Source organism: Myotis davidii, unplaced genomic scaffold (genome assembly GCF_000327345.1).
Source record: "Myotis davidii unplaced genomic scaffold, ASM32734v1 scaffold1065, whole genome shotgun sequence".
In the NCBI taxonomy this organism is placed as follows: Eukaryota; Metazoa; Chordata; class Mammalia; order Chiroptera; family Vespertilionidae; genus Myotis; species Myotis davidii.
In genome coordinates, this window is record NW_006297281.1 from 1,200,320 (window position 1) to 1,213,311 (window position 12,992).

Below are 12,992 nucleotides of genomic sequence, written 5' to 3' on the forward strand. Positions count from 1 at the left end.
GAACTTCTGTGCTGGAGACACCCCTCTGAGACAAGACTTGCTTCAATGGGGCTTTGGTGCTCACTGAGTCTGCCCCCTGAGTGTGTCCTTTATGGTTTCACGGAGCTGCAAACTGGATGGTCCCACTCTGACCTCTGGGTTCCCTGGCTCCTGGATCTCTAGGGAGGTGCTAATCTAGCCTTTGCCTGAGGCTATCCAGCAAAAGCCTCCCTGCAGGGCTTGGGCAGGGCAGGTCCCATGGGATCAACAGGGCGGGGTTAGCAATTATGGCTGCCCCCTGTCCAGCCCTCAGAGGCTCTGCTTCTCGGTGTCCTGGTAATTGCTGCATTCACTTCTGAGCGAAAGCTGCCCTCGAGTTCCAACTGATGCCAAACAGTCCCGCTTCTCCCGTATGAGTCTGGGTCCCTAGAGACTCGCCCGGAACTGGAGCTCAGAGCCTGAGACTCCCTCCCGATTGAAAACAACAACCGTGCCCTCAGCCGCCAGCCCGCTCCGCATGCACTTCTGCACCTTAGTATTTTACTTCAGCACTGCACCTCCTCTGAGTCTCGGTATGCTTTTCTCTTTCCTTCTAGTTGTAGAATTTCCACTCAGCCAGCCTTCCTGTGTTTCTGGATGATGTCCGTTCCATCTTTTAGTTGTATTTTTGAAGTGGTTGTTCAAGGCAGCAAACTCCTGTGTTTACCTATGCCGCCATCTTGGTTTCTCTTTGTGAGCACTTTTTACACCCTTAACAACATCAGCACTCTTGATGGCCTCTATGTTTTAAAACTGTGCTAATCTCCATTTTGCCAGCAACAAAAGCATTCTCCCCTTTGTTTGTGGCCTGAGAGATGCTTTTTGTCAGACTGAGGCATGAGCTTGAAAGGTTTGTTAGGTTGAAAACTGAAGTTTGGGTCAACAACCAAGACATTTTTTTCTGTGAAAAACTTGTTTGGGAACCTTTGAGAATTGAGGTTTGACTGTAAAGCGCTCAGGGGCCAGTGGGAGAAACGTGGGCTCCAGGCCTCTGTGGCTGAGGCACCGGGGGGTGGGGGGGATGAGTAAGGGCTGAGCAGGATCTGGAGGCTGCCCTTTGAGGTGGAGAGATGGCAAAGCGGCAGCCGTGAGCACAGGGCTTCTCCTGGCCAGTGTGGCTGGGCCCCAGCAGGAGCAAAAGGGCTGGGCACAGGCGTGGTCTGCTAAAAAGTGAGCAGATGCCAAAATAAGGTCCACTAATAAGAGCACACTTTAACCCAGCCGGCATGGCTCGGTGGTTGAGCATCAACCTAGGAACCAGGAGGTCGAGGTTCCATTCCTGGTCAGGGCACATGCGTGGGTTGTGGGCTCAATCCCATTGGGGGGCTTGCAGGAGGCAGCCCATCAATGATTCTGTCTCCCTCTTCCTCTCTGAAATCAATAAAAATATATTAAAAATTAAAAATAAAAATAAATAAAAGCACACTTTAAGTGTGTAGTGCCACACGTCTTCTTTTATAATTGTTTTTAACCGTCACTGGAGGACATGCTTTTATTGATTTTAGAGAGAGAGGAAGGTTGCCCGACTGTTTCCTGCATGCCCCTTGACTGGCGATTGAACCCACAACCTGAGTATGTGCCCAGAATGGGCATCAAACCTGTGACACTTCAGTGTACGGGACAGTGCTCCAGCTAACTAAGCCACACAGGCCAGGGCAGAAATCATCTTTCAGGCCTGTCTGCTCCTCTCAGTGCAACGCAGCTCCGCCCCCCATAAAGAGAGAAGTTTTGGAGGTTTTGGTGTGTTTCTGTTGTTTTTTGTTTGTTTTGGGGTTGGGTTTTTTGTTTTGTTTTTTTTTTGCAGAAAAGCAAGCAAGAATGCATTGACTGCAGCAAAAATATACTTAGGAGAGTGAAACAAAGAAGGGCATAGAAGAAGCCACAGGGGAGCCTAGGCTGGGCTGCCGGGCTCACTGGGAAGTCAGAGAAGAGGGGGCCTTGGAGGCAGGTCCAGGGGGTGAGCCCAGGAAGAGCTGTCCACTGCTCCCCTGGTTGCAAGTCTCATGAGGTCCCTTAGAGATTAGGGGGTACATGCCTGCGGGGGAAGGAGAGGGGAAAGTGGGTGGCACATGCTGCCTGGAGGGAGAGCGTCAAGATAAAAGTGTTTTGTTTTGTTTTGGTTGTAATTGTTTTATTGACTAAGTTATTACATATGTGTCCTTATATCACCAAGATAGAAGTTTTGAGGCAGGCATTTCGGCTGCCCGGCCCCTCCTTCTAGGGGTCCCTGCAGCCCAGTGATGACTGGATGACCCTCAGGAACAGCACTGAGCTGTTGGCTCTCATCTCCCTGCAGGGAACAGGCCCTGGAGCAGGAGCGGTGGGAGCTGCTCCTGCAACACCCTGCTGATCATGACTCCTTGCATCTCCATGAGGAGGCCGTGCCTCTCACACCCGAGCACAGGTGGCGGTGGGCACCCAGGGGCACAGGGGAGCACTGGGGAGGGTATGAGGGGGAGCAGGCAGAGGTGGGGAGGATATGGGGGGAAGGACCCCTTCACCCACCTCTTCACGCAAAGGACTTAGTCCACCACACTGGATTTTGAATAATTCCAGCCAGTGATCTCAGGTTGAGATTTCAGGTTATGAGTTCTCAGGTTGCCTCCTTCCCTTAAACCACATTCATTGAGAAATATTTATTCACCAGCTGTGTGTCAGGGTCTAGTGTGGGCCTTTGAGGACACAGATCTAAAACATGGCCTGCTCGGCCCCACTTGTCTGCCCACATTTATGGAACCTATTCTTGGGACAATAACTACACAAAACTGCAGCCTGAATGGGAACTGCCTTTGAAGGGGAGCATGCAGACACATGACACTGTCCCCGGTCCCCACTGGGAAAAGAAGATGGCTTCTCTCCGTGCTGTCATGCCCGGGACGCATCTGTGCCGGTCTCAGAGATGCCCAAGGACCACAGCTGAACCCACCTTCAGGGTACCCTGCTATGTGTTCATCATGTGTCTGTCCATCCTCCCGTCCATTCATCCGTTCAACATAGAAAATAAACCACGCGCCTGACTGGCGCCAAGCTCTGTAACAGACTCAGGATGCTGCGGGAACGAAGCCAGGCAGACATCTCTGCTCTTATATCACTTGCTTTTAGGACAGGGAGACAGTGAACCAGCTGGGTGAAGCCATGTGACAGGTGCTAATGAGAAAGGATAAACTGGGGAGGAGCACTGGGACTGTTGGGAGGGTTGGGAGGTTTGGGATGAGGGGTCGGGAAAGGCCCCCGCCTCCCCCCCCCACCCCGGCCCAGCAGATGACTTTTATGCAGAGCCCTGGAAGAGGTGAGTGGTGTCAAGGGGAGATGTGGGGGGGCGGGTGGTATTAATCAAAGGGGCCAGAGGGTTTGGCCTGAGCGAGCAGAAGGGAGTTGTCCTCACCTGAGGATATTTTTCCCACGGATTTTTAAGAGAGTGGGGCAGATAGGGGAAAAGAAAGACACATTGAAGAGGGGATACAATCCAACTATGTCGGGAGGGTACACACTGTCAGTACCATCACTGCATGAAGAGGGAATGGGGAAAGGCAGGCAGTGGGATGATTCCTGGGAATGAGGTGGCTGAGGCACCCCAACTGGGCTTATGGATCGAACCTGCAACCCAGGTACAGGTTCCTGACTGGTGCACAGGCCAACACTCTAACCACGGAGCCACACCGGCCAGGGCAGGCTTTGCTCTTTCCTAGGTCTGAGTGCTGTTATCCGGTGTTGGTTTGCAGTGATAGGTGGGGTGTGCGTTCGTCACCCACTTGCTGAGGATGTTGAGTGAAAGCACACGGACTTTCTGAGGGCCCCCACGTTTGTGACCCCAAATATGATTGTTGACCAGAAATTATTATGAACGACACCTTGGTGGACTGTTTGCTTTTTTCTGCAATTTTCTTGGTAACCAGTCGCCTCAGGACTAGATCAGAGCTCAGCACACGTACTGGGAAGTTTGTAAACGGTAAATATCTCAGGCTCTGCGGGCCATGCAGTCTGTTTAAGGACTCAGCTCTTGTGTGGCTGAAGGCCCTGCAGACAACATGTGAGTGGCTGTGCTGCCTTCAAGTCTCACTACAGAACTGGGCAGGCGGCACCCCCTGTCCGCTGCCCGTCCTCACTGCAGAGCCAAGTGCCAGATGGGCTGAGCACTGCTCACGCGCTGCCCAGGGACCCTGAGGGGAGAGGCTGTGCGCCTCACAGCGCCTACAAGTATAGGCATGTGCGCTGAGCGTGGAAACGGTGGAACCTTGGGGGTGGAGGCCTTGATGGCGGCACAGGTGATGAGAGCACTGCTCCTCTATGTTGGGGCCTCTGGATTTGGTTTCCAGTTCCCCACTCGTTGGACAGATAGCCTTGAAATTGAGCCTTTTAAATATCTCTGCAGCAGGAAGAATTACTCTAGCTCTGCCTTCCTCCACGTGCACTCCGGATTACAGAAGCCACGCTTGGATATTTTTAAATCCTAGCAGGAAGGGAGTTATCTGGGCAACCGGTTTAAGACAGGAGGGGTTTCAGGCTTGGAAATCTCTGATACTTTTCTGGGCACGTGACATTTTCAAGCTGGACTTTGAGAAAGGCCGTTGACAATAGCCACTTTGAGGTGGTGGTTTTGATGTGGGATCATGTTGATGGGACAGTTCAACTCTCTGTCTCAAAGAAAATGACTCCCTGATACACAAAGCCAGCAGCCTCTTCCCTCCCTGAGTCGGGTATGGCGCATGGAGGAGCATGGGCCTGGAGGGGTGAGCTGAGGCGGGGGCCCAGTCTCGTCTGGCAGACAAGTCGCCTGTGACTCATGTAACCACAGCTGCCCTCAGAAGGGACCCTGAGCATCCTGAGCAGATCATCTGCTCACACGCAAAGGACTGGCGAGTGTTTGAATGGACAACATCCACATTCTCTATTTCTTCAAGTTGAAAGACCTTGTGTGTGTGCTGGAGTGGGGGAGGGAGGACATTTAAACCACAACAGCATCCTTTATCCTCAGTTCTGGGCTGCACAGGAAGCCCTCGATTAGATGTGTGAGGGTCATCTCAGAACTCTGAATGACAGACAGACGTTATAGTTAATAACACAAAAATCCCTTTGAACAGTGGTTTGGGAACAAGGTAAGACCTTTTTGTAGGTAAGCCTACTTCTTGCAGACTTTGAATAATTTGTACATTTTTAAATTACAAAAGCAACTTTGGATATTCAAACAGCAAAGAAATCAATCTCAAATGGCAAAAAAATGAGTAAAACAGAAAATTGTTTTACCATCTGTGTGGCAGTTTTCCCAGGCTGCTTCCAGAGGCCACAGGGTCAGAATCTCCTAGTGTGAGGTCACCCCTTTGTGCTGCTTCACCCTCAGGGCAACCTGCAATTCTGGTCATCCCCTGACAGTGGGGCACTTGGCATGAAGTGAGAGAGTTCTCCTTGCCAGCAGCGGGCAACCACCTCGCTCTCCACCTCCAGTGCCCGTTGCTACGTACCACATCCTAATGGGAACCCCAAGTGCTACCCTCTCCGAGTTCACAGTCTCAGCCCAGCTGGGATCCTGGGTAGGGGTAGTCCTCTGGTGTGGGAGGGCATGCAGTACCGTAGCTGCTTTAATTTGTTGCTGTTAACTTGTATGAAGTAAACAGGAAATGCCTCCTTTTCCCCAAATCCTGCTGCCCAGGGCTGACCCTAGCTCATAGTTGCATGTGCCAGATATTGGAGTGTGGGGGGGTGCTCTGTGCATTCAGAGTGTGTGTATACCTACACACGCACACACGTGCACACACACGCTTCCCGTTCTGCAGCTTGCTCTTCCACCTGCATTGTGGTGCAGCCACCTCATTCCCAGGAATCGTCCCACTGCCTCCCTTTCCCCATTCCCTCTTCATGCAGTGATGGTGCTGACAGTGTGTACCCTCCCCACATAGTTGGATTGTATCCCCTCTTCTTTTCCCTACTCTGATCTACTCAGACTCACAGGGAAGGTGGGGCCTGGGCATCTGCATTTTATCAGCTTCCCGGGGAGTCCTCCTGATCACAGAGCTTGAGGACCGCTGCCCTGAGGAAGAGCCTGGGCTCCTTCATGGCGAGGATGCCCTCCCTGACCCCGGCTGACCCAGGTCTGGGCTCTGGCCTGTCCACCTGCTGGAGGGCACTGGGAAGTGCAAGGGCACTGTTCTATCCTCCAGCACCTAGCACTGCACATGGTGGGCACTCTGGGGTTGTCACCATAGCCTCTAGCTCCTGCACCCACGGAGGGGTCAGGTTCATGACAGAGTGAAAGGAGAGGGCCCCTTAGTCCAGCAGTCACCAACCGGTGGTCCGCGGACCACTGGGGGTTCGTGAGGTCCGAAAGGTTGGCTACTGCTGCCTTAGTCTACATCTCAGGGGTTCTTTTCCGTCAGCAGGTGGCGCTGTCCCCCTGGTTCAGTTCACCCACCTCCCCTCCCCACCAGCTCCCCAGGCCCCAGCTGCAGACCAGGTGTGCCTGCTGACCGGCTCTCCCTCCCTTGCTTTGCCAGGACGCTGGTGGAGAGGTTCACCATGTCCCTGCAGGTCATCCCCTCAGTCCACCCAGGAGAGGCCGTCTTTCTACCCAGGCATCACCCCTTGCCTTGCGACCTGGACTGTTCGCACCTGGAGCCCCGTAACCACCTGGAAAGGCAGTTCCTCAGGTAAGTGTCTGTGCGGCATGACCAGGCCCCTCCCCATGGAGGCCCCTGATGAGGACCACCCCAAAGGAGGAAATCCAAAGCTGTGTTTTGGCCCATTTGGATGTGTCGACTTTTAGAGATATAGACGAAATAGCCACAGTGTCTAACAATATTTAATTTTTTTTTTAAACCTTACATTTCAGTAAATATTAGCCTGTGTATTTATGTACTCATATTGCCTTTTTCCCTCACACCTGAGCTTCATCAAACGACTTTAATCACAGTCATCCTACATGCCTTCGGAGCTATGTCTCCACCAACACTGGAGCCGCTTTCTGGGCCAGCTAGCAGTTTCCAGAGCATGCGCCGCACTGCCAGCCACTCCCCGGGGCCCTGCGTCTGTCTGTGTGCTCTGACGCTGGGAGTGTGTCCGGGCCGAGCACACTGTGTGTAATGTCAGGACAGCCTGTTCCTCTTCCCTGGGAAGGAAGTTCATGATCATTATCACATAAGCACTGACTATGTTGCTTTTTAAGGCTTAAAAAAAAACTTCATGACAGTAACATGCAACACTTGCAGTTTGAGTTCATACACCAGCCATGGACAAACTACGGCCCGCGGGCCAGATCCGGCCCGTTTGAAATGAATAAAACTATTGAAAAAAAAAGACCGTACCCTTTTATGTAATGATGTTTACTTTGAATTTATATTAGTTCACACAAACACTCCATCCATGCTTTTGTTCCGACCCTCCGGTCCAGTTTAAGAACCCATTGTGGCCCTCGAGTCAAAAAGTTTGCCCACCCCTGTCATACACGGAAGAAAAAGAGCCGCAGGACTCAGTGCGCAGCATCCTGCGTGCAGTGCAGGCCGCCAGGAGCTGGCACGGAGGCAGCTGGCCCACCAGCTCACAAGGTCAGGCTGCCTCTGTGGCCCCTTCGGCCACATTAGGATTTGAACCCAAGAATCTTTTTCTCTTTTCCAGCTGTTTGGGGCTTCCTCGTGTCTGATTCATTAATTCTAAGTCTACTCTTTTAATAATAGATAACATTTTGATGTGTTTCTTTTAAAACTGAGTCGCATGGAAAGTTTCAAACATACCTAACAGTAAAAAGAGCAGTATAATATGCCTCATGTGCCGGCATCAACTTCAACAATTATCAGCTCAAAGCCCGTCTTGTTCCGTCTCTACTCCTGCCCCCTAACTAGCATTGTCCCCTCGGGTTGTCTTTAGGCAAATCCCAGACACACATAATTTAATCTGTATGTACTTCAATTTGTGTCTCTAAAAGCAGGATTCTATCTTTAGACATTACATCAATGCCATTATTGCACCTAAGAAACACGGTAGCTTCCTATTATCAATCAATGTTGAGCTTTCCTTGATTGTCTTATAGATGTCTTCTACATGTTCACATCAGGATGTAGGCACCGCACGCGGGCAGACAGCGAGCGCTGCTCGGGAAGGATGCTGCACTGCACTGGTGCCGTCCTCGTTGCGTGGTGTGCAGGCTGTGTCCTCCTTCCCTGTTATAACGGCGTGTGGAGAATGTGCTCACACACAGTGTGTGTCTGGAGGTCTGGAGTATACCCCTGGCTGTGATGTGAAGTGGTTTGGCCTGAGCATATGAATATTGATGAAGGTTCACTTTACCAAATTGAAAATGTATCTAATAAAGAGATGATGAAACGGGGGGAAAGGAATGAAGGGGGAAGAGGAAAGATAGTGGAGCTGGAGAAAGGAGGGGATAGCGAACAGGCCGGGCAGGAATGGGGTGGGGAGGACACAAGAGAGGAAGGAAGCTTCCTGAGCAGCCTCACAGTTTGTGCCAACAGCAGGACTTCTGCCCCGGGCTCAACGGCCTGCAGGAAGTGTTGGACAGATGAGCTGGCCCATGGAGCAGTGACCTGGATCTGAGCGGCCCTGCCAAATGGGGCCAGGTGGCTGGCCGGCTCCCTTGGAGGAAGGAATGCAGGCCCTCCTGCCTGAGGCGTGCTAACGACAGTGCGGCCTTGCCAGCCGGCAAATCCCAAAGTGAGGGCATTCTGGTCCGGGCCCTGCTCCGCATGGGTAAGGGCTGCTTCCTGAAGGTCACCATTTAGCCTCGGGGCCATCTTTTAGTTCCTGTTTCTGCCAAGGACTTCAAGTTCAGACACAAGAGTGGGGAATACTGGTCCTTTAATAATTATCCCGTTGTGTTCAGCCGGAAACACGAAAATGGAGGAAGAATAAAAGATCACTTGATCTCAAAAAAGCAGTGTTTCCATTTCCTGCCGTACAGACAGCTAACACTGTGATTACAGGTCATTGTAACTGTCCTCCTTATACTCCTGTGTTTTCCAGACCTTCTGTAGTGAACATTTTTATCACTGAGGGGAGAAAAAGTGAATGCCTCCATAAAAGTCACTTCCAGAAATAGAGTCGCTTCTTGCCCGTCTGTGAAAAGGAGGATTATCTTTCTCCCCACTGTTCACCATGGGAATCCTTGGCACCGAGTAAGCAGGCTGTTGGTCTCAGACGGCAGAGCAAATGAGTAGCCGAGCGCTGCAGCTGGCGTGTCCCCGGGACTGGCCCTGCACAGGGGTCCGAGCCCACAGCTGTGGCACCGGAGGTGGCCCGGCCATCCCTCTGCTCATCACCCAGCTGGATGTGTGGCCTCAGTACAGTTCCCTGGGACCAAGGGCATAGGCCTTCATGACAGAGCTGGTGCCGGGCTGAACTTTTTCCTCCTCCCTGGACAGCAGTTCAACAGGAAATCCGACGCCCTGAGTGGAAGCTTTAGGACGTGCCCACTCCCGGCCAGGAGGCAGCTCCAGGGAAGGTGGGGGCTGCCCGCTGAATTATTCAGGGTGCTCCGCTGGCCCCGCAGTGTGCGTGGGGGTGTCCTGCAGGCGGGCGCCTGGTGCACAGGCCAGGGCTTCACTCTGTGAATACTTTAACAGGAGAACGTGGGCGGGTCCGAGCTGCGAGGGCTCTGCTGCGTGGGCACTGGATCTCTGAGGCCTCAGCCCTCGCTTTGCCAGGGCCTCCTCTTCCCGGCGTGCTGGGGGTGAAGCCTGTGAAATAAACCCAGGAGTTAGAGATTGGGCAGGACTGAGCCACCCCTGGCTGCGACTGTCCCTGAAAATACAGTGCCCACAGGCAGGGCTGTCGCCGGGGCCCCTCCTCTGACCTGGTGATGCTGCTCAGCTCTGACAAAGGGAAAGCCAGGAAGAGAAGAGCAGCAGGGATGAAGGCTCTGAGCATTATTCCTTTCTGTTCTCCGAGGAGGCCGTTAAACTTTCATTTGAGTAACTTGGCAAGGGTGCAGAAACTGATACTGTATAAATAGCTACGCTGTGTTTATGCCTCCACCAGCATGGGATTCCCGAGGCACCGAGAGACTGCCCTCTGGGACTGCTGCCGGGAGGTGGGGGGAGGGAAGGCTGGAGGACTGTTGGCAAGGCACTATCAGGCATGGACGTCCACGCAGAGGCCGGAGCTCTGCCAACCACCCGCGTGGGCCCACGCCAACCCTTTGGTGCTGTCCCCCTTGTTTTGTGCAGTTTTCCTTTGGGGCTGATTCCCCTTTCCTTCCCTCAGCTCCCGAGCCCTCCGTCCTCGCCACGGGGTTGGGGATCAGCAGTTTTCTGACTGGCTGCTTCTTGTCCTGGTGAGAACCTCCCTACTGGGACCCCGGGGTGGACAGTGTGGCTTTGTGTTCAGCCAGGCCGTGCGGCATCTGCTGTGACCAAGGCTCCCTCCTCCCGGCTCCTTGTCAGCATAACTGCTGACCGTAGCGTTGGCTTAGCCACCCCGCGTCCGAGTTCTTGATTTGTAGACGTGGCAAGGGTTTTGGTAAATCTAACAACCACTGAGTCTGTGACCCACATGTTTGAGCGCTCAGCACACACCCCCTGCCCCTCCCCTTTCCTCCCAGTTACTGCTGCAGGCTCTCCTGCTCCCATCAGGCCCTGTGCAGTGAAGCCCTCCTGCCCTTCCACTAAGCTGGAGGTCCCTCGTGTCTCACCTGTCCCTTCTGCTGCAGGGGCAGCCCGTGAATTCGTGGGGTGAAGCAGCACTTGTGGCCTAGCCCTGGGCACAGAGTTCCTAAAGCCACTCGCTCCGGGCGCCCTGGGCCACTTTTTCTGCCATCTCTTGCTGCTGGTCTTACAGACTAACCCTAACTCGGCAGCCATGAGCCCAGAGGCAGCCTGATCATTCCTGTGGCAGCAACTGTGCTGCAAAGAGGGCAAGGCAGAAGCGAGACGTTGCCACCTGAGGGGTGTCACTCCTTGGAGCAGTGGTTGGAAATGCATTGATTGAGCCAACGGAGGCTTGTACGGTCAGTCCCCCCAACACCGTGGTCTGCAAACCGTGGCTCACGAGCCACATCGATTGAAACTTCGTGGTCCATGCGCAGAAGTCGGTATGTTGTGGAAGAGCCGGCATTTTGTGGAAGAGCCACACTCAAGGGGCCAAAGAGCCATATATGGTTCGCGAGCCGTGGTTTGCCCAGCCACAATTTGCCGACCACTGCCCCAACAGAATGCCACAGTCTCCTGAGAGTCCCTGGAGCACCAGCCTCCTTGCCACGGGGCCCCTGGTCAAGTCCTGCTGGTCTGTGAGGTCCTCCAGACATCGTTTGCCTGGGTATTGTCTGCATCCGGGGTTCTGTGCTTGAACCACGCGGGCATCATGGGGTCAGTCCATGAAAGTGTCCATGTGACCAAGCGCATGGAGCCGAGCAGTGCACCAGCAGCCCCGGGGCACACACATGTTTCATGAACAAATAAAGGTCTATTTTAGAGCCGTCAACTTCACAAACACAGGGGGAAAGCTGCTTTCTCCTCTGAACTTAAATGACTTGGAAAATATAAACAATTTGTAAATTGCCTGGACATACTCAAGGAGACAGCATCTTGGCTTGGAGGAGAACCTTTGTTCTGGAGCATTCCGTGCCTCACAGAATAAACTATGTCCTTTGTAAAAAGGAGAGGGTGGGCTGGCCGAGGACTCTCTATCTGGAGTCAGGATTTTAAATGCTGTCTAAAATCTTGGCGTGGGCCTGGCCATCAAAGCAAGAACAAACGGGAAGTTACATTCCCATCTCCTGGAATCCATATTAACTGCCTTTAGGACTGTCCCGAGAGCAAAGGGTGCTCACCAATGCAGCGCAGGACAGGCTCCCCTGCCCCAGTCCCCCAGGGATGAAGCCAGGGACCCTCCAAAGTGGCTTCCGGAGCTCCTCTGAGGCCCTAGAGCAGGGGTCCTCAAACTTTTTAAACAGAGGGCCAGTTCACTGTCCCTCAGACCGTTGGAGAGCCGGACTATAGTTTAAAAAAAACTATGAACAAATTCCTATGCACACTGCACATATCTTATTTTGAAGTGAAAAAACAAAACGGGAACAAATACAATATTTGTATTTGCATGTGGCCCGTGGACCGCAGTTTGAGGACCCCTGCCCTAGAGCCACCTGGAGCGTTTCAGCTCCTGGTCACAGGGTGGCCAGCAGGCCAGTGGGCTCAGGCTCCTCTCCATGTGGCAGTGGGATTTGAAGGCTCCTGTTAGGACGCTGCCCTGAGTGGGGCTCTGGTTCGGGCCACAGGCAGGTGGTGCCTGGGTGCCAGTCCCCTGGACTTGGGTCGCTGCTGCTTACATGGTTTCTAGAGTCCTCGGCGGCACCCTTGTTTGTGATTTGCTTCCCAGAATTTCCCTGCCTACAGCCCCTTTCTATTATTTCCCCATCTTCTCAGGTGTCCCCTTTGTTTCGGAAAAACAGCCCAGGCAGAAAAGCGCCGTGTAATCGGAGTCCGGACGCTGGCCCACGTGGGCCCTGTGGTAACTCTGCCCCCAATGGTGGGGCCCTAGGCTGTGGCTGTGACTCCCGATTCTCCCCTGAGGTGCCTCGGATCCCCCAGTCAGCCAGGTGAACCCCTCAGTCCCCCTCTGTCCAGTGGGAAGGACAGCGTGTTTAAAGCACTGTGAGATGTGCTCACGGGGAGCAGGTGATTCTGTTGAGAGCAGTTTTGCCCTCCCAGCTGCTTGCGTCCTGGGCTCTACAAACGTGTTTGTCCATAGCGATGCTGACATGATTCTAGCATCCTGGTGGGGCTGAAACTCGACAATCCCCCACCCCGTTTTACTGAAGTCATGGTGAAGGAAGGCTGCCAGGCCGCCGGCCGGCTGGAGCCCCCTAACCTGGCTCCGCTCCTCTGCCCCGCAGCTCCCCGCTGGCCCAGCAGCTCTCCTTCCTGCGCAGTGGCCTCCTGAGCAACCTCTACCTGCACCGGCCCGGCTGCCCTGTGCCCCTGCTCCGGTGGCTGTTCCAGGTGAGGACCCATGCCTGCCACCAGGTGGCGGGAGCAGGC

At 53.6% G+C, this 12,992-nt stretch overlaps 1 protein-coding gene across 1 annotated transcript in view; it reads left to right on the forward strand.

The window, feature by feature from the left end:
- Positions 1 to 12,992, forward strand: part of FAM178B (family with sequence similarity 178 member B) — a 94,506-nt gene that overhangs the window by 5,490 nt on the left and 76,024 nt on the right. The window contains exons 4-6 of the mRNA XM_015570025.1: positions 2,315 to 2,422; positions 6,507 to 6,659; positions 12,848 to 12,953. Of these exons, the coding sequence (XP_015425511.1) occupies positions 2,315 to 2,422; positions 6,507 to 6,659; positions 12,848 to 12,953 (367 nt within the window). The remainder of the gene's footprint in view (positions 1 to 2,314; positions 2,423 to 6,506; positions 6,660 to 12,847; positions 12,954 to 12,992) is intronic.